Source organism: Phyllobates terribilis, unplaced genomic scaffold, assembly GCF_046119375.1.
Source record: "Phyllobates terribilis strain yellow unplaced genomic scaffold, ASM4611937v1 Scaffold_70__1_contigs__length_7381418, whole genome shotgun sequence".
Lineage (NCBI taxonomy): Eukaryota > Metazoa > Chordata > Amphibia > Anura > Dendrobatidae > Phyllobates > Phyllobates terribilis.
The window spans coordinates 5,606,742-5,629,142 of NW_027362830.1; the positions used below are offsets into that span (position 1 = coordinate 5,606,742).

The 22,401-nt window shown below is 44.3% G+C and overlaps 1 protein-coding gene across 5 annotated transcripts in view; it reads left to right on the forward strand.

Moving 5' to 3' along the window:
- The window catches only part of LOC141194407 (uncharacterized), a 34,606-nt gene extending 26,716 nt beyond the window's left edge, over positions 1 to 7,890 (forward strand). For all 5 annotated transcript variants that reach the window (XM_073662320.1, XM_073662317.1, XM_073662318.1 and 2 more), the window contains one exon: positions 1,764 to 7,890. In XM_073662320.1, the coding sequence (XP_073518421.1) occupies positions 1,764 to 3,373 (1,610 nt within the window). In that variant the 3' untranslated portion in view covers positions 3,374 to 7,890. The remainder of the gene's footprint in view (positions 1 to 1,763) is intronic.
- The last annotated feature ends 14,511 nt before the right edge of the window (positions 7,891 to 22,401 follow it).

Sequence of the window (22,401 nt, forward strand, 5' to 3'; positions counted from 1 at the left end):
GCCTGCAGGAGATGTGGTGGCATGGCTCGAGCCCTGGTTTCATGGATTCACTCCGCGTCATAAATTCCATTACATTTTCAATCCTAAGGAATTCAGATTCCTGCACAATCTCTCCTGAAATGGGGGCACTAATACTTTCTGTACTCTTCTGGTCAGGACTCATCATACCTCCAATGGTCCACCATAAATGAGCACAACTCCAGTTTAGTGTTGGATTTCTCCATTCATACATACATTGGTGTTGGGAATGTAACATATATTTTTATTGTTGTATATTTTTTTACATGTTCATTCTGTATGATAGTTTATTTGGGGTTGGATCGGCTGGCCTCACCTATGTGAGTCTTTAACTACCTAGTAGTTACAGTTACAGACTAAATGTTTTTTTTACTGAAGAAGACTGTTCAGCTTGATCGTTTCAGTCGGTGTTATTATCTGTAGTCACAGTTTTGCCCATTACCCTTTATTCTTCCTTACGGATCTTGACTTACACAGATACTCCTAGGCTTGGGCCATAGTGTTACTTGCTGTTCTGTGGAGTGAGATGGGAAGAAGAATAGTCAGGTAGCCGGGCCAGAACCAGGAGGGCAGAGAAAGTACAAAATCAGAATACGCAAAAATAGTCAGTAAACGGGCCGAGGTCATAACAGGAACCAAATACACAAGCCGGGAGCTGAGCACAGAGGACTGAACCAGAGGAGAACAAGGCTGGATCTGGCAGCTTCCGGCAATATGCTTCCAGCTTTAGTAGGGTGCGGTGCTTTCCATATGGCTGAAGCAGGGAGCAGATTACTCCAGCTGGACAGCACACACCCATACCGCCAGACTGGATGGTACTACTGGTTCCATGCAAACTAATCTAAGTGGCTGGACAGAGCCTGCGCCGCCCAGAACTTTTGGTCCCGACGTCTTCTCAATCACCAGCGCCGCCTGCAGAATAAATAGGACAGCACCTGGTGACAGAAGCAGACGTCGCCGGAGCAGATCCCAGAGGATATGGGACACACCACACCATACAAAATGTCAGAAAATCACAGCAGTAGAAATTCTCATATATTGACTCCATTTTGAAAATTATGACCCTCAATGAATTAATCTTAATAAGTTGTCACCACTTTGACTCCACAGTCACTTTCCGAAAATTAGCACACGGTAGATGTTTCAAAGTGAAAATTACAAATATGCCATTTTATTGCCCAACACATAGTGTCCAGATTGTGCTCCGGGAGACACACACTGTAAATGAAGAGGGTTCTTCTCACCATAGTAATGCCAAATACATGGATGATAAATGTGGTTTGGACGCACTGCAAGGCTCAGAAGAGAGGGGGAGATCTGACTGTGGGAGAGCGGATGTTGCTGGATTGGTTTATAGAAACAAAGTTGCTTTTCAAGAGCCTTTGAGCCACTAATAATGTGAAAATCTCTGTTTTTCCACTGACAGATGATGGACCTGAGTGGGGACTTGTTTTTTGTGAGATGAGTAGAAGTTTTTATTGGTGTTAGTTTCACCTACATAACATTGTTTGATGGCTTTTTATTCCATATTTTGGAGACTGAATGAACAAACAGTTGAACATCACGCTCCACTGGCTCATCCTATGAGGTTTTCTATTAGACTGTGAACTGTCATTGTCTTGGTAAATAATTCAATATATTTACAGAACTTACCCTTTTTACGGACAGTTTAAGCAGAAATGTTAAAAAATATAAATTTCAAGAATATTTTATTCAAAAATAATTATTGGTTTTATTCTTGGCAGATGACTGTACCAGGAGATCAGACGGACAGCTGACATCTTCAGTTTTTAAATCAGATGATCTTGAGATCCCAGAGGATACAATTGAAGTGAATGTCATTACTCCAGATTTACCATCATCCCTTCACAGCAAAGATCTGTCGTCTGATCCTATGAAACAGGTCCTGTCTTCTGATTCATTACTGACTACTAAGGAAAATCAAAGTCACAAAATAAGCATTAAAAAAAAAACTGCTCCTAAAGCAAAGAAGCCATTTTCTTGTTCAGAATGTGGAAAATGTTTTACAGAGAAATCAAGGTTTATCAGACATCAGAGAACTCACACAGGGGAGAAGCCTTTTTCATGCTCAGAATGTGGGAAATGTTTTAACCGGAAAGCGCATCTTGATAACCACCAGAAAACCCACACAGGAGAGAAGCCATTTTCTTGTTCAGAATGTGGAAAATGTTTTACATTGAAACCAAGTTTTATCAGACATCAGAGAACTCACACAGGGGAGAAGCCTTTTTCCTGTTCAGAATGTGGGAAATGTTTTAACCGTAAAGCGCATCTTGATAACCACCAGAGAACCCACACAGGGGAGAAGCCTTTTTCCTGTTCAGAATGTGGGAAATGTTTTAACCAGAAATTAGATTTGGTCTATCACCAGAGAACTCACACAGGGGAGAGGCCTTTTTCCTGTTCAGAATGTGGGAAATGTTTTATCCAGAAATCAGATTTGCTTAAGCACCAGAGAACTCATACAGGGGAGAAGCCTTTTTCCTGTTCAGAATGTGGAAAATGTTTTAAACAGAAATTTGATTTGGTCAATCACCAGAGAGCTCACACAGGGGATAGGCCTTTTTCCTGTTCAGAATGTGGAAAATGTTTTAACTATAAATCAGATTTGCTTAAGCACCAGAGAACTCATACAGGGGAGAAGCCTTTTTCCTGTTCAGAATGTGGAAAATGTTTTAAACAGAAATTTGATTTGGTCAATCACCAGAGAACTCACACAGGGGAGAAACCTTTTTCCTGTTCAGAATGTGGAAAATGTTTTAACCAGAAATCAGGTTTGGTTACGCATCAGAGAACTCACACAGGGGAGAAACCTTTTTCCTGTTCAGAATGTGGGAAATGTTTTAAACAGAAATCAGATTTGGGTAAGCACCAGAGAACTCACACAGGGGAGAAACCTTTTTCCTGTTCAGAATGTGGAAAATGTTTTAACCGTAAAGCGATTCTTGATAGCCACCAGAGAACCCACACAGGGGAGAAGCCTTTTTCATGTTCAGAATGTGGGAAATGTTTTAACCAGAAATCATATTTTGTTATTCACCAGAGAACCCACACAGGGGAGAAGCCTTTTTCCTGTTCAGAATGTGGAAAATGTTTTGTGAAGAAATCCTCACTTCTTAGTCACCAAAGTACTCACACAGACGAGAAGCCATTTTCATGTTCAGAATGTGGAAAATGTTTTAAACAGAAATCAGATTTGGGTAAGCACCAGAGAACTCACACAGGGGAGAAGCCTTTTTCCTGTTCAGAATGTGGGAAATGTTTTGTGAAGAAATCCTCACTTCTTAGTCACCAAAGTACTCACACAGGCGAGAAGCCTTTTTCATGTTCTTAATGTGGGAAATGTTTTACACAGAAATCAACTCTTAATAAACTTCAGAGAAGTCACACGGGAGAAGCCTATTTAAATTCTAACCGAAAATTGTATCTTCTTAAAGGGGTTTTCCACTTCTCTTGGTACAACGACTTCTCATTCCTCATGTTTGGCCTTGTTAAAATAAAAACACTCATACGCACCTCCTGTTGTGGCGCCGTTCCATTGGTGTCACAACTCGCGTTTCTGGGGCTCACATAAGGTTATTACATCACACAATCCTGCTCCCAATCAACGCCGCCTTCGGACGTATTGAAAATCAACAGGAAAGACATGGCCTGGACATAGAAATGAGAGCACTCTCTTCAGACCGTGTTCCTGGGGGAATTATAAGCAATTTCCGGCCTTAAACATGACGTCCGATATGGGAAAGAAAGACGAGATCGGAGGTTAATCTGAGGTCCTCCACCTCGGTCAGCATATCTGATATGCAGTGGTTCTTATCGAAAGTCTTATCATCCTGCTCTGGAGCCATTACTGCCTCATCTCAGCTTGGAAAAAGAAGCAGTATTAACCCTCATGATGCCAGACAGCCCAAGCCTGTAAGTCCTGCACCAACTTCTCTCTTAATGTAGGCCTCACAAGAAAACATCTCCACAAATCTCCCTGTATTCTCACCAAATCCCACATACTGAGCAGTGCTTGCTGCACAGAAAAATATACTCCCCCAGCCACAGGGGATTTTAATATGGGGAAAGCCATAATTGATTTGTATTTCATATTCCGTCTATCCCTACTAAACAAGAGATAGAGCAATATATACAAAGGCTGAAGACCACGTACAAAACTGAAATAGTTCCCTCACTTCTAGCCTATCACAGCTTACTGACAAGGTACAGAGATAAGAGGATGATGTCCTACAAGTTGTGGCCATCAAAATGCTCAGAAACAAACACTGGATCTTCACAGCCAGCAAATAAACAGTCTCTTTAATATCATTGATGACCAAGAAAATCACAATAATATCCTGAAATCATCAATGCACAAGCGATTATGCCAACACTATAGACATTATTCAATAATATTCTTGGTGACCCTATTGATAAGGAGCTGGAGATCGACAGGGCGCACTGTACATTAGGCAATCATGGCCCAGATCCTGAGCGTCCAAGGGACATTATCGGTCACATACATTATTTTCAATGTGAAAGAGGCCGTTGTGAGGAAAGCAGGGGAGTTGGGTCCTGGTGATTTCAATGGAAAACGCATACAATTGCTCACAGATCTATCCTGAATGGCACTTGCTTAAAGAAGGGTATTGACACCACTACTTGATGCTCTCTAGGAAAATGGTCTGATGTACTCCTGTGGTACCCTTTCCAGCTGCAGGTCCGAAAAAAATTGAACATTTTATATTTTGAAAGATCAAAGCGACATGAGACCATTCTGTGATGTCCTGGACATTACCAGAATCCATATATCTGCCTGGCCACCTTCTCCACCATTGCCACAGAGTTTCAGCACCTCACAGAAGGCTTTCAATGGATCAGGAATTTGATGGTGATGCACCCAGATGGGAAAGGAACCTGCCAATCATATGAGCTCTTGTTTTCCCTGATGAGAGAGACAGTTTGCTGATGCTTACTTATTTCTTTCAGAATATAATAAGATATATCTAAATAGAGTTTTAGGTGCCACTCTTCCACTATACAGAACGTCTCAGTTCATATCTTAGAACGACATTTAAGCTGAGTTCACATTATATTACTGTAATATCAAGCTGTATTACTTTGCTCGCTATATATTCTATGGTTCCCCCTAATAGGAACTCCAGGACTGAAGGTTTGACTTACGCCTGTAAAGACAACCCCCAGTTAAGGACTTGCATTGGGATCTGCTTGTTTCGCTAGTTCCTGGTGTTCGATATATTCATAATCTATACCTCATGGCCACTGAGAGGTAGACATTACTATCTACCATCTACACCTCCTCTTTGCTCTTGGTCTTTCTCTCCTCCTCCTTTTTTTTCATATAATATGACACAACGCAGAACTCGTTCATTGAATGTCAGAGGACTTAATGTTCGAGAGAAAGGAGCTCAAGTGTTTTATCATATGAATAAACAACACGTTCATTTTCTCTTTCTTCAGGAGACCCACTTTAGAGGCGATCATATACTGTACCTCAGATTACTAACAGATATTATTCATCTTGGCATCACAGTACAAATGCTGTTTTGAAGTCTAAGGTGCGGAGTATAGGCCGACACAGATCACTGCCGCATACCATTGTAGAAACACTGTCTGACACGGAGAGGATGTATGTGTTTAAGATTTCGATCTATTCCAACATTTTGACTTTGGCAAACTTATATCTCCCTAATTGTGACTTAATTAAGACATGATATCAATACTTAAACAAACTAAAACATTTTCTGTAGGACCTTATCATCATTGAAGGTGACTTTCATTTTGTCTTGGATCCTTCTTTAGAGGCATTCCTGGGCTGGAGTCACCAATCTAAATCACCCAAAAGCTTTGCTAAACGTGCTCCGGCCTTTCCAACTGGTCGATGTATGGAAGATACAACATCCAGATGTAAAGGATTATACACATTATTCTCCTTTACACAATATGCATAGCCGTAGAGACTTTTCATTAAATTGCCATCACTTGCTTACATGGCAACCTACATCTCTGATAGGGACTGCTATATGGTCAGATCATGCTCCTGTATATTGTTATCTGACTATACCTGACTCCACCAAGGCTTCAAATGTGGAAACTTAAATGATAATCTGCTGAAAGACTCACTCTGTGTCTCAGACCTTCTTGAGACTATAGACTCCTTCACAAATATGAGCATGATGAAACTGCCTTACCATTTCAATGGGAAGCTCTCAAATGCGTCCTCAGAGGGATACTAATAAAACAGATCCAGGCTTAAAAGAGAAAGCCGCTAAAGTCTACCATTTGCTTGAGCGGATTGATCTCCTTGACAAACAACATAAATGATCTGCTTCCCTCCAGACATACGCAGACCTGCTTAACGCTAGAAAGCAGCTAAGGTGGTTTCAGGGATGGGTACTCGCAAATATTGTGGAATTTCAGGGCACCTACTTATGGAAGAAACCAAGCGGAAGCTTCCATTCTCCATACTAGATATGGGGCCTCCTGGAGAAAATGACCTAAAAGGTCTTAAGCTAAAGTTAATATATAAGGTGTGGGATAGGGGTAAAAATATTCTGGGGATTGAAAGGTACACAAACTATACTCCTTTATGGCACAACTATAACTTACCTTAGCTACAGAAACTAAATAATGTTAGTGAGTGTGTGGATAGGGGTATATGTTCGGTATCACAACTCTTAAGGAATGGATTATTCAAGGGCTTTGAACAAATAAAGGCAGATTTTAGCCTTTCACATAGGGTGCTTTATCAGTATCTGCAAATACGTCATGCATATAACACACAACTAGAATAAACGCCATACTGATTGATAGACATCACCCGATAGATACCATTGCTACAGCGGTGGATACAAAATGTCTAATATCCCTTATTTATAGGCAGTTACTTGCCCTACATTTGGGTAAATATCCTTTGATCGTTAAGACAAAATGGGAAGAGGATGTGGGTCCTTTATCTGAGGAAACTTGGATTTGACACCGAATCTTTCATTGTCAGAGTCACAAAGATTGTCCCAAATTCTTCTCATTCATAGGGTATATAGATCCCCAAGTATTTTATTTAAAATTTTAATACAAACGGATGACACATGCCCTAGATGTGGTCAAAATGATGCCCACCTGATACATATGATGTGGGAATATTGGCGACTACTGTAATGTGGTGATCGCTCTTGTACTATCTGTATCTGGGATACAACTTCAGTTGGAACCTAAAATCTGTATCCTAGGACTCCTGGGAGAGGACGTAGACCAGACTCCCATATGGCAATAGCTAGCTCCAGAATATTATTCCAAGCCAGATAGTTGTTGGCACTACATTGGATAGACAATTCTCCCCCAACGATAACAGAACTAAAATCCAGGATACATAGCACTATGCTTGGAAAGGGAGCTTATATATGAAGAAACGCTGTCAAGAAATCCATACACATATGGAACAATGGTTTATTACCCCCGGTATGGCTTCAGAAAACCTTCTCAGAAATACTATACTGGACCGTTTGTCCATTTCCTTACAGTAACCCAGGAATTTATATCATTTTACCCAAGGTGTCAGCGAATAATAATTGTCTCAGTCCTTATAATTGTCCCTTCTTAGATATATTCTTTTTCTTTTGTTGTCCCAATAGGGAAAAAAATAAGCAGTCAGGAATATTTCAGATATTTATGTACAAATGTAAAATTACTATTCCAAAACCTTGTACTATAGAGCGATATTGGGATTTATATCATTGTAAACCGGTTGTTGTATTGTTACTGGTTTTTCTTTCTTTTTATTGTTTTTCTCACAATGTTTGAATAAGAAAAACAAAATGTTGGTAATTCTTTGTTTTGTTCAATAAAAACGGTCTGATTGGAAAAAGAAAGGAGCGAAGGTCATTAATAGATGAAACGTGTATAAAATACCAAGATCGCATGTGAAGATACTCGTATGAATTCACAGGTAAATGTGGCCGCTCATTGACAAGGAGGTTACATCCACACATGCAAAGGACATACGTATCCAGAATAAAAGGGGCACCCGGCTATAGATTCATAACCCCACTGACATAGAGGAAGCATTTCATTGCTGTTATAGCTCACTATATAATATTTATGCACAATACCACAACATGCCACTGTTACGCTCACGCCCGGACAGACTGGCGTGAGCATGATTAGTGATCCCACTGTACCATGAACCGAGGAGTGCCTGGAGGGGTGTAACTAAGTATCAACCCGATCCGACCAAGGTCGCACGGCGGCTAACGCCTCCATGAACCAGGGAGGAACCAAGCAGAGGGACCAGGGGCTACTCCAGGTCAGACCCCGGTCACAGCTGTTGACCCACACCACGGAATGCAGGAACAGGCAGGTAAGACTGGCGTACAGACAGGTCGTTATTGGCAGGCACGGCTGGTATGCAGACAGGTGGGTGCTGGCAAGCACAGCTGGTATGCAGACAGGTGGGTGCTGGCAAGCACAGCTGGTATGCAGACAGGTGTTGCTGGCAAGCACAGCTGGTATGCAGACAGGTGGTTACTAGCAGATAGGAGCGCAGGCTGGATAGGGTCCAGTACAGACTGGGAGACAGGAACAGAGCTGCAGATGTGGTAGACAAGTAGAGTAGAGAGGAACCGCCGGAGCGGTGAGCTAGGCAGAGCAGAGCGGAACCGCTGGAGTTGTGAGCAAGGCAGAGCGGGAAGGAACCGCCGGAGCGGTGAGCAAGGCAGAGCAGGAAAGAACCGCCGGAGCGGTGAGCAAGGCAGAGCAGAGAGGAACCGCCAGAGCAGTGAGCAAGGCAGAGCAGAGAGGAACCACCGGAGCGGTGAGCAAGGCAGAGCAGGAAGGAACCGCCGGAGCGGTGAGCAAGGCAGAGCAGGAAGGAACCGCCGGAGCGGTGAGCAAGGCAGAGCAGGAAGGGACCGCCGGAGCAGTGAGCAAGGCAGAGCAGGAAGGAACCGCCGGAGCAGTGAGCAAGGCAGAGCAGGAGGGAACCACCGGAGCAGTGAGCAAGGCAGAGCAGGAAGGACAGGGCTCTGTTCACACTGAACAGACTGGAAGGGACAAGCAAAACCAGATGCACACAAGGTACTTGCAATGAAGTAGCGAGTGGACTCTAAACTCACAAACAGAAGTACAGAGACAACGAGTAGGAGTTAGGTGCAGGTTCAGACACTGCAGGAAAAGGGAGGGTACGAACATAGAGATGAAACAAGTAACAGGCTAAGAGACAGTTCAGACAGGAACTGCTACTGCAACGAGATACAGGAACGGGTCTGGGTATACAGCCCCCAGAGATGGCGGAGATGGACTAGAAGTAACAGGTCTGGGAATGCAGCCCCCAGAGATGGCGGACACAGACTAGAAGACACAGGTAAGAGGACAGGACCTGGCAATACAGTTGCAAGAACAAACTGAGTGAAGGTGTTGCACAAGCACCTCCTTCTGGGTGGAGGGGGTTTAAATATCCAGTGACTGACAGCAATAGGCTGGAGACGCATTAGGGGTGTGCCCACAGCAGCTATAAGAATCAGGAAGTAACTGGGCCGCCGCCCTAAGCAGACAGTCAAGAGGAATGCACACAGCATGAACTGGAACACGGCTTGCAGGCTGGACTGAAGGGTAAGATTGCAGTCTTGCATGGTGGGAGGTGGTGCACCATGCAAGCAAAAATTGACAAATATATTATGGACACTGCCCTACTTTCCTTACAGCCCCCCGAGCAGGAGGTACTAGACAAAGCTTTCATTGAGCAACAGCTATGAGAGGCCATTAAATCATTCCCTATTGGGAAGAGCCCTGGGCCAGGTGGATTCAATAATAGATTTTATAAGATGTTTGCACCTCTGTTATTACCATTTTTAGCAAAAGTGTTCAATAATATCTCAGAAGACTCCCCCTTTGCCCCCCAATCACTTGAGGCTCATATAATGGTTATATCAAAGCCTGGAAAAGAACCAAATACCTGCCCTTATATTTATCCAATATCATTAATTAATGTAAATTAATGTACACGTCAAAATATTCTCTAAAATAATTGCAACACAGCTCTCCCACTATCTACCCTCAATTGTTAGCAACGATCAGGTTGGCTTTGTTAAGGCTAGAGAAGCTCATGATAATACAAATAAAACATTGTTAATTTCCCATGCAAAAAGCCAGGGGATCCCAATGTGCCATGTTTCTGTTGACGCCATTAAAGCATTCGACACAGTGCATTGGACTTTCTTGAAGAGCGCCCTACCACAAACTGGGTTTGGTTATTTCTTGTTATCTAAAATTCTATTTTTATACACTGACCCTAAAGTGATAGTTGGGGTAAACAGCCTTCTATCTTTCTATCGGACACATTTTCTATTAAAAATGGGACGAGGCAAGGTTGTCCCTTATGTTCCTCTGATGGAACATTTAGTGGTAGCATTACATACAAATCCAGATATTAGTGGAGTTACTATAGGCTCACATCACTATAAACCAGCTCTATATTCAGATGACCTGTTGCTCTATGTTTCAAACCCAATGATCTCATTTTCCTCTATAATAACGGATGGCTGGCTGTAGAGGACATCATTTTATATCAGGGACTGTGGAGGACATTATACTGGGAGCTGTGGGGGACATTATACTGGGAGCTGTGGGGGACATTATACTGGGAGCTGTAGGGGGACATTATACCTGTGCTGTGGGATACAGTTTGGAGAGAGCAGTATGAGGGCATAGTGTGAAAAGAGACACAGAATGGATATTGAGAGAGGGCAGTGTGAAATGGCACAATATGGAGAGAGGTTAGCATGGTGGGGGGCAGTCTGGAGATATAGAGAGTGTAAGGGAAAACTAGAGAGGAGACAGCCATGGTATAGGCCATGGTTGATAAGGGCGGATGGTGTAGCGGTTATAGCTGATAATGGCCGACAATGTGGTGGGTATAGCTCATTAAGGCGGACAGTGTGGAGGCCTTATAGTATAGGAGGATTATTTAGGTCATTGGGAAAACTAGAGAGGAGACAGCCATGGTGTAGGCCATGGTTCATAAGGGCGTATGGTGTGGCGGTTATGGCCGATAATGGCAGACAATCGGATCAGACTCCTAATTCCATGTTTGACAACTTAAGGAAACTTAAAAAAAATCATGATTTATGAAATGAAAACATGGTGGGACAAAACAACATTATGGAAGTATATTGATCAAGATATGGTCCCTAGAGGACTGCGGATCAAAAAACTTCTGACAACCATTTATTCCCAGCAATTTGTGGAGCAATGGAACCATTTACTTACTACATGTTCTCTAAATCTCATGTGTCTTATTGTTAATAATGAGGAGTAAAAATTAATTGCTGTTCAATCATAAATTAATGATATTAAACTAACATTGGAGCCATATAAATCTAACACAGAACATGGAGAATTTATAAGTAAAACACAACAAACGATCACCAAATTGGAAGACAGCATTATGTCTATGAAGAAAAATAAATTCCAGCACGATAATAATGACTATACACTTAACCAGGTGTATGAATGGGGTAGATGGAGTGGAACACTACACCCCCCCAAATCAATATTAATACCCCATTCATACCACAAATCTTCCTCCAAATCCCATGTTCCAGCTCCTCTGAATTTGATTCCTCTGACAATACTTTCCAGGACTCTGACTCCAACGATTCCTATCATAACCCTTCTTAGGCCGCAGTCACACTCGCGTCTTATTTTAATGCAGGAGTCGGATGAGTGTCACGCTATTTTTCTTTCAATTGCTCTGTGAGTGTAGTGTGTTGTGCGGTCTTTTTCACATATGAGCGTATGCGATGCGAATGGCATCCGTCTGCCTTGTAATTTTCATCATGTATTTTCACTAAGATACCTAAGAAATCCTTGTGTAGAACCCTATAAAAAGCCTCGTTTCCATGTCCCATACTGTGAGCACATATATCATGTTGGGATATTCCCCCATAATACCGCTGTAGCCTGGTTTTGAAGTATTTTTTGGCAACAACATCCCCCCGCTATTCCCCGGCCTCTCCCCTCTGTCAATCCCTTCACTGGCTCCCCATTGCCCAGAGACTCCAGTTCAAAACGCTAACCAAGGCATACAAAGCCATCCAGAACCTGTCTCCTCCATATAACTGTGACCTAGTCTCCCGATACATACCTGCACGCAACCTCCGATCCTCATAAGATCTCCTTCTCTACTCCCCTCTTATCTCCTCCTCCCACAATCACATACAAGATTTCTCCCGTTCTTCCCCCCTACTCTGGAACTCTCTACCCCAACACATCAGACTCTCGCCTACCATGGAAGCCTTCAAAAGAAACCTGAAGACCTACCTCTTCCGACAAGAATACAACCTGCAGTAACCACCGCTCCACCACATTACTGCATGACCTCCTCTACCCCCACCTACTGTATCCTCACCCATCCCTTGTAGACTGTGAGCCCTCGCGGGCAGGGTCCTCGCTCCTCCTGTACCAGTCGCTGACTCGTTTTGTTAAGATTATGTAAATGTTTTTGCTATGTATATCCCTATCACATGTAAAGCGCCATGGAATAAATGGCGCTATAATAATTAATAATAATAATAATAATTCAACCTGATAGAGAGCGCATCCTTTTCCACTGGGTCTTATCTTGACGCTATGGCGAGCCCTACCCAACTGTAGCTGATCCGAGGAGGCGGCGTCCATACTGGATCCATCCACTTCTGACAAAAAGGGCCACAAAAGGTAAGTTTAGTAGACTGTATTATGAGCTACGCTTGCATCCTCAAAAGTTTTAATGACTATTGTCGGATGAGCGTATCCACATTTGACCATCTTTTGGAGGTGCTGAGGTCAGGAATATCATACCAGAATACCTCAATGCGGAGAAGTACTTATTCTTATTCCCCCGTGTTTGTCTACTAAAGACAACAAGGTAGACAAACACGGGGGAAAGTAGCTTAGCGTTAGTTGACTTCAGAGAAATAACTCCAAGCGTCCTCCTAGCACCACAGCACACGATAGCAGTCTGAGAGCTCCAAGCATTCACAAGGAGTCATGTGAATATCACAGGCAACTTCCTACTGAAAGTGAAACTATTTAAACACCCAGACCAGGGTGTCAATTAGCAGGAAGGAGGTAGCAGCTGGGTCCTAGAGTGAAACAGTTAAGAAGGTGTCTGTAATGCTAAACGAAGGGATCTCCTGCAACCACCTGCAGGACGACTGTCTGTCACATCTGATACACCCGTGACACTATGTGGCCTTGCTTTTCAATAGTGGATGGAAAAGTCTGTGTGTGTGTTACCAAGTGTAGAGACTATAGCTTAATTGTATGCTTGTGTTATTTTGTAAAAATATAATGTTTGCCTTATTATGGTCAATGTTTAACTCCTTTCTGACCCAGGGCGTATTAGTACGTATCTGTGCCCTAGGCCTTATGGGCCTGATACGCATCTCGGGGGGGTGTCGCTGCCCCCCCCGCACCCACGATCGCTGTGATTGGCTGTTCAATTCTGAACAGCCAATCACAGCATTTCTCACTGTTTACGGCAATCAGATTTCTGGAAACAGTGATGTGCAGCCTAGGATCGGTGCTCCTAAGAGCACCGATTCTAGGCTGTTGCCTAGTAACCCCAGCCCTCTCCCCAAACTGCTATGATCGGTGCGATCGCCGATCACATCGATCGCACCGATCATTGCGGGACCGCGCGGTAACAGGGCGGTCACGGGGCGGTGACCGGCTTGTGACCTGCCTGTCACCGCCCCATGACCCCCTGTGATGTCATAGAAGCCCCCAGCCAGCTCTGATTGGAGCGATCGATGATGACATCGATCGCTCCAATCAGAGTACCTGAACACAGGTGACAGGGCGGTCACAGGGCGGTGACCGGCTTGTGATCTGTCTGTCACCTGCCTGTGACCCCCTGTGGTGCGTGCCCAGGCCCCAGCCATCTTTGATTGGTGCGATCGATGTCATCATCGATCGCACCAATCAGAGTACCTGACCGGGAGGTGACCGGGTGGTGACCGGCCTGTGACCTGCCTGTCACCACCCTATCACCCCCCCTGTGACCGCCCTGCAGATCCTCACACTTGGTGAGGATTTCTATAGAGCGGTCACACTACTGATCTCTCTGTGCTGGGCCTTGTAGTGCCACAGAATCTTCTGAGACACTACAAGGCTTTTCTCCTACCTGCTCCAGTCGCTGCTGCTGCTCCGGCGTCCTGCTGCGGTCTCCAGGGTCCTGGATCTCCTGCTCCGGCGTCCTGCTGCTGTCTCCAGGGTCCTGGGTCTCCAGCTCCTTATCCTGCTGCTGCGGATCCTGCTCCAGAGCCTCTTCCAGAACCTGCTGCTGATCCTGCTGCTGAAAGAAGAACAGAGAAGACTTTGGTAAGTCCATCTCTGTTCTCCCCTCATCCACCCCTCTCCCCCCTCCTCCTCTCCCCCCCTCCTTTTACCCCCAATCCTCCTCCCCCCAGTTTGTTTTTTTTCGTGCGTCCTGCAGCGGCCGAGCGCTGACCAGTGACGTCACTGATCAACGTCCGTGCTCGCTGCTTTCCAGGACTTTTTTTTGTCCCTGTCAATTCTCCCCCCTCCCCACTTTGGACCACCTCCGTGTGTGCATCAAGCAGCCGCCGAGAGTTGATCGGTGACACAAAACACCGATCAGCAATCGTGCTCGCTACTTTACCCTTTTTTTTTCAACTAACCTTTTTTCTTCTCTAGAGGGCGGTCGCGTTGTCTGATTGTGCATCGTGCTGGGCCTTGCGGTACCACAGAAGCCTGTGACACCACAATCGACACTCCTGCTCCAGAAGACATCGTACAGAAGACATTTGAAAGATGACATCTTACAGAAGACATCTGAAAGACGACAACTGTAAGTAGGATTTTTTGATCCGTCCTCATCCACCCCAATCCCCCTCTCTCCCCTCTCCTCCTTCCCCCCTTCCCATTCCCCTTTCTCCCACCAAGTGCTGATCATTACTTGATCAGTACTTGATCGCTTGACTTTTATCCATTTTTTTTTCTTTGCTTTCTGCAGCGGCCGAGCGCTGATCAGTGACCACAGATCTCTGATCCGCACTCGTGCTCGCTGTTTGCACCACCTACAGTAGTTCCTTTTTTTCTCTTTTTTTTCAGAAAAAAAAGTTCACAACAAGCACACTGACACACATACACTCTAAATAAAGTACTGACACACACGCACCACATACACAAGAAAAAAAAATGGCCGGCTCATCCCAAACTCGCTATTCAGCGGAGGAGGCATACGCTATTCTTGCCTCCGACACTGAGACTGACAGCGAGGGCGAGGATCCCACACTTCTTTACTTTTCCGACGCCTCATCATCCTCCTCTTCTTCCTCCTCCTCCTCTTTCTCCTCAGGTGCTGCTGGACCGCCCCACAGTCGTCGCAGGAGAGAAGATGATCCAGCGCCCCCCACTGCTGACCCCATGTGGACCTCGCCCCCCGATAATTATGAGCCGCTGATTCCTGATTTTGTGGCGCTATCAGGAATCAAGTTTGACACCACCGGCCTCACAGAAATAGACTTTTTCAAAGTCTTTTTCTCTGATGATTTTATAAACGTCATGGTGGGCCACACTAATTTATACGCTCATCAATTTTTGGAACAAAACCCCTCTTCATCATTTTCTAACTGGTCTGTAGACGCAGAAGAAATGATGAAGTTTTGGGGCCTGGTCCTTCATATGGGGATCCTGAAGAAACCAGAGGTTCGGCAATACTGGAGTATTGACGTTTTGTATAACACTCCAGTGTTCCGAATGGCCATGACCCAGAGACGCTTTGAGGCCATCCACAAATTCTTGCATTACCAAGATAATGCAAGGTGTCCTGCACGCGATGACCCGAACTTTGATCGTCTTTTCAAAGTTCGGCCGGTCATCGAGCACTTCAACAACAAGTTTGCTGAAGTGTATGTGCCCCAAAGGGACATCTGCGTTGATGAGTCCCTAGTTCATTTTAAGGGCTTGTATTCCGGCATTACCTGCCCAGTAAGAGGGTCAGGTACGGGATCAAGCTGTATAAACTTTGTGAGAGTACCTCAGGGTACACTCACAAGTTTAGAGTTTATGAAGGGAAGGACTCCCGGATTGAACCCTCTGAATGCCCCCCTGTTCTGGGAGTGAGTGGGAAAATTGTGTGGGACTTGGTGCACCCACTGCTGGATAAAGGTTATCACCTGTACGTGGATAACTTTTATACAAGTATCCCGCTCTTCAAGTCCCTCTCTGTGCGACGTACCGCAGCTTGCGGTACTGTCCGCAAAAATCAGAGAGGCCTCCCAAAGACGCTAATTGGGCAGCTGCTCAGAAGGGGTGAGAGCAGAGCCCAATGTAGCGACCACCTGTTGGTGGTCAAGTACAAGGACAAGAGGGATGTCCTTCTCTTGACCACCATACATGGTGATGGCAGCACCCTCAGCACTGTACGAGGTTCCACTACACAGGTCACCAAACCAGACTGTGTAGTGGGGTACAACAAGTACATGGGGGGAGTTGATCTCTCTGATCAAGTCCTCCAGCCATACAGTTCTTTGAGAAAGGCCAAGGTATGGTATAAAAAGCTGGCAGTGCACCTTGTACAGATGGCAATGCACAACGCTTTCCTTCGGTCACAATGTGCAGGCCAGACTTCTGCGTCGTATCTTCACTTTCAGGAGACAGTTATCAAGGCCCTGATATTTGGCAGTGGTGACGGAGCGGGCCCCACTACTTCTGGAACTGAAGGATCTCGAATTGTACTGAGCCAGCGTTTCCCAGGGCAGATCCCTCACAGCGGAAAAAAAGGTAAGTCACAAAAGAGGTGCCGAGTGTGTTACCGAAGGGGAATACGCAAGGACACCATTTACGAATGTGACTCCTGCCCCGACAAACCTGGCCTGTGTATGAAAGACTGCTTCAAAAGGTACCATACTTTCATGGACTATTAAATTAATTTCTGACGTATGACAACCTGACGAACACTACACAGCTGACGTAGTGTTCGTCAGGTTGTCATACATCAGTTGTGTAGTGTTTGAAGTGAAAAACGCAGCACAACTGGACCAGGGTGCACGAGCAGGATCCAAAACTGTAGAATTAATAGTAAAACCTCGGCACACCAATAATTAGAAATTTTTTCTGATTTATTTTAGCAGTCCACATCATACGTTTCGGTCCACAAGTTGGACCTTCATCAGTGTACCACTTGCTAAAGAATGGAAGAGAGGAGGAAGGAGTGGGAGGCGCAGTGTCCCTGGCAGGGAATCCTTAGGCGCCGATAGGAGTGGTGTAAATGCCTTGGATGCGCGGTATCCACCGCTGATAGCCGGTGGGGCTCTCCAAACGCGACATGGGGTCCGCTGTGAATTCCAGCAAGTTTTGCATTGATAACATCAAATGGCGCTCCTTCCCTTCCGAGCCCTGCCGTGCGCCCAAACAATGGCTTTCCCCCACATATGAGGTATCAGCGTACTCAGGAGAAATTGCACAACAACTTTTGGGGTCCAATTTTTTCTAGTACCCTTGTGAAAATAAAAAATTGGGGTCTAAAATAAAATTTTAGTGAAAAAAAGTTAAATGCTCATTTTTTCCCTTCATGTTCAATTAACTGGTGTGAAGTACGTGAAGGGTTAATAAACTTCTTGAATGTGGTTTTGAGCACCTTGAGGGGTGAAGTTTTTATAATGGTGTCACTTTTGGGCATTTTCTGTCATAAAGACCTCTCAAAGTGACTTCAAGTGTGATATGGTACCTTAAAAAAAATGGTTTTGTAAATTTTGTTGTAAAAATGAGAAATCGCTGGTCAACCTTTAACCCTTATAGCTCCCTACCAAAAAAAAAATTTTTGTTCCAAAATTGTACTGATGTAAAGTAGACATGTGGGAAATGTTATTTATTAACTATTTTGTGTGACATATCTCTCTGATTTAAGGGCATAAAAATTTAAATTTTGAAAATTGCAAAATTTTCTAAATTTTCGCCAAATTTCCTTTTTTTTTCACAAATAAACGCAAGTGATATCGAAGAAATTTTACCACAATCATGAAGTACAATATGTCACGAAGAAACAATCTCAGAATCAGGGGGATCCGTTGAAGCGTTCCAGAGTAATTACCTCATAAAGTGACAGTGGTCAGAATTGTAAAAATTGGCCTGGTCATTAACGTGCAAACCATCCTCGGGGGTAAAGGGGTTAAGAATGTCTAATATAGTATCAATAAGAGTTTTTTTTTATCGATTAATTAATTATGGATATATTTTAAGCATTATTATTAGATATTGATTATGTTAAAATATTCTCCTCCACTATCTCATTATGCATTGTTACATCTATCCAATAGGTTTCTATCTACTGATGTATCATTTGTGGCCCTTCATTTGGAATTCCTCCTGGGCAAGTCAACAATTTCAGGAATTGTCAATCACCAGAGGTAAGTTGTCAATTATTTGCTGTCTCGTGCTCGCAGAATGGTTGAGTGTGCCTTTGTCATCCTGTGCGCTGAATGGCGTGTGCTCCAGTCTGTCCTCTAACTTAGCGAACAGAATGTGAATGGCGGGATCAAGGCATGTGTGCTGTTGCACAACTTTACCCGCATGCATGAGTGTCGTTATGGTCCAGGTCCTGAAGATGTCCAGGATGTGCCCAATCCCTTCCTTTATCCATTTGTGCCGACTACATGACGACAGTCTTCTGTCATTAAGGTTCGGGGTCTTTTTGCCTCCTGTTTCTTAACTAAATAGGATGAGACGTCATGGCAGAATCCCCTAGTTATTGTTCCTTGAATTAATAATGTGTTTATGTTTTTTTGTTTTTAACTTTCCTTGTGCAATAATGTGTCAAACATCCAACATATGGGTTTCTTTGCTCCCTTTACTAGCAACATGTATTTTTTATTTTCTTAAAATGAAAAACATGGCTTTTTTTGTTAACAAAAACTTCAATAAAATATATATATACAAATAAGTGCATACATATTTTGTCATATGTACACCTTTTTTATTTTTAGAATCCAAACAATCTGGCATAAAGAAATAAAACATTCAGAATTATAACATCGTAATCCTAACATTACAAATTATGATAGGTGAAGGCCTTCTGTTGGGAGGCAGAAACGTTTCCAGACAAAGATGCTGGTGCTGTGGAAATCGTTTGGGCCATGAATTGAGGGCTATATGACCCTGAAGGGAAAGGACGTCTGTGTGTGTGTGGCTCTTGGGGGTGATGGTATTGCCCTCCATGAGCATAATAATATTCTCCTCCAGTAGGCCCATGCCTGGACCATTGTAGTGTCCTATCACTAACAAAGGATCCAGCCATTGGAGCTCCTGGATCAACCCACTCCTCTTTCCTTTGCCCACTCATGTGCTCTGACTGAATGGGTGGTTGTCGATCCACAGGGGATGTTGGTTGGGAAGTAGGGAGCTGAGGCGTGATGGGTTTTGTGATGAACCCTCATAGTCCTCATCTGCCGAGTGCAGACGGTTTCTGTCTGACCGATGGCAGTTTTACAGACAGTCAAACACCTCATGAAGATTATTAGGTCACATGCAAGCATCCAAAATAATGTGGAAGGCATTCCTGGCAGGCAGCTGCACAGATGTGTCGATATCGCTCAGATACCATGCCTAGGCTCCACGTAAACGCCTCCTCCCCATCATAATTCGCCGTGCGGGCAAGATAATCTAATACCCCACTATCTACCTCGTGCCTAGTGGTGATAATGGGGAGCTCCCTCCTACGTCTAACTCTTCGTGGGATGGGAGCAGCAACAGGGGAGTTGTCAAGTCGAAGGGTTGGGCTGCTGCTCCGGCGTCCTTCCACTTCCTCTGAGGCTGGTGCAGTTGATGGTGCTGACGCAGATGTTGCTGCGGAATCCGATGACTGCCCTGCTGCTGGTCCTGCACCTCAGCAGAATCGGCCACGGGATCCAACAGGGCGTCATCTGACTCCGAGGCCATCTCCCTGTCCTGTAAGTTGGATTCAGTTCTGCAAGTGACAAAAAGGATGTGATGTTGGGTAAAATTAGATAACTTAATATGTTTCTAATCATTAACAATGATTAGACAAGCCATAACGTATGGACATAGGTCTATAATGGGGGCCAGGACATTGAGCTAGTCCATATAAATATAGGGATGCTTTCTGGACGCTGCAGACCCATTATTAGCACGCTCCATTGTATACGTTTCCTGACAGCTGTGCCAGCGTCGGGTGATATCATTCACTGTTATAAGAGGAACCAGAAATGAACACAAATGATACCTTTACCATTATTAGCCAATATCTTGACATTCCAATAAGGAGAACACATGAAGCCTCCATAAATATAAATACAACCTTTAATATACAAAATACACTCGAAAAGTGCGCGTGTGGCTGTACAAATATTAAGTCATTACGTAGTGCTGACGTACATGTACAATCAAGAAAAAAGTAAAGCCGATCAGCTGTGTGGTTCATGAATGGAGAACGGGAGAACATTCTGAGCAAAACATGAGGAATGGCTAAAGAAATCGTGTAATCCAGCTCCAAGTAAAAACATGCGTTTAATTAGTCCATGTTGAAACTGACATCCATGAGGAAAGGGTGGGGGGTAGGTGGACAGTGCTACGCGTTTCGAATGATCTGTCGTCCTTTGTCACAGCTTCTGGAACAGTGTGTTAGTGCATCTTAAATTCCATTGATAATTACAGACCGGTGTGCTGATTTAATCACACGTGTCCACAGACCATAATCAGCATGGATTTCGTGACGGTGTGTCGGCGCATCCTGAATACTCTCAGAAATTGCAGACCGGTGAAATAATTAGCTCATATTATCAAAGAATGAACCGACATCGCTGCCAGAAGAAAACGCAAACACAATTATACAGTGGCACATAGACAAAAAGTGCAAATACAAAAAGTGAAAAACAAATATACAATAGGCAATTTAAAAATAGGAATGAGTATAAAAAAACATCCAAAACCCAACTAGGAGACACATAGAGACAAGACGGGAAATGCATGTGTCTCTGGATTATTTAGTAATGATCATCACTAGTGATAGGTGAGCACTAAAATGCTCGGGTGCTCGTTGCTCGGGTCGAGCACATTGGAATACTCGGGAGCTCGACCTGAGCAACGAGCCCAATGTAAGTTTATGGGAAACTCAAGCATTTTTCAGGCAGCTACCCCCGGCAGTCTGCAGAGGGCCTAAAAATTGCCCAAATCGATGGGAACAGTTTTCAAATGACATGAGAACTGCATGGGGAAGACCCCTGGAACCATTTCTGACTCCCAGGTTACTGCTGTCAACAACGTCGTCAGAGGTATTACGCCACTTTTACGGACTCACAATAAAACATACAAAAACAAAACCAAAATGGATTTTCCTGGGCAACATGTTAGGGAACATCCTTTCCAGGGTAATGACTTGTATATAAGGCAAAATAAATAGCCAAAACCAAAAAGACTCCTCCACACCTAGGGCTATGTTCACACGTAGCGTTTTTGATGCGTTTTTCCACTTTTGCACTGCTTCAAACCAAGACAAATGCATTCACCGGGAAATGTCATTTTAACATTTTACAACCTTATCTGGCCATGTGGTGTGTGACACATCATCAGACACATGTATACAGTGCTGAAAAGACATGGGAACAGCATGAGGAAGACCTCTGGAAGCATCTCTGACTCCCAGGTCACTGCCTAAAAGTGTGCCCATCATAAGTGATCCTTGACGCATGCGAAGATGCCTCCCGCCATGCACCTGTCGTTGCAGACTTGCAACAATCACCGTTGTCCCAGTGAAGCGTTCAGTTGTCCCTACCCCACTCCTTGGAATGCAAGCGCAAATATGCAGCCAGCCACCCACCCACCCACAGGCTGCAATACTATACTGCCAAATTTTTGACAGCTGCTTGCACTTGAAATGTGGCCTTTTAGACTCGTGGAGGCAGAAGCTGTCCACAATCTTATGGCGGCGGCGACCGGGTATTCATACATGGTCCCCAGTTGCCACTATTTGTCCCGGTGTCGTATCCGCCTTCCACAAGCACGGGTCCTACAACATTACCCGTGCCCTCCCCAATGAACTTACTGGGAAGGACCGCCTAACCACAAACACGTGGTCAAGTAAATGTGGCCAGGGACAGTACGGAGCCAGTCCACAGCTTTTTTTGATGAGAGTTGTATTTCACCACCGCCATATTCTTTAGCTTGGTGAAAGGACTTGGGAAACCATATCTACTCCAGCTGTCATTTCTCCCAGGAAGTCCTCTAAAGCTGCTTTCACTTGAAATGTGGCCTTTTAGACTCGTGGAGGCGGAAGCTTTTCACAACCTCATGCCGGCGGCATCCGGGTGTCCATACTTGATCCCCAGCCGCCACGATTTCTCC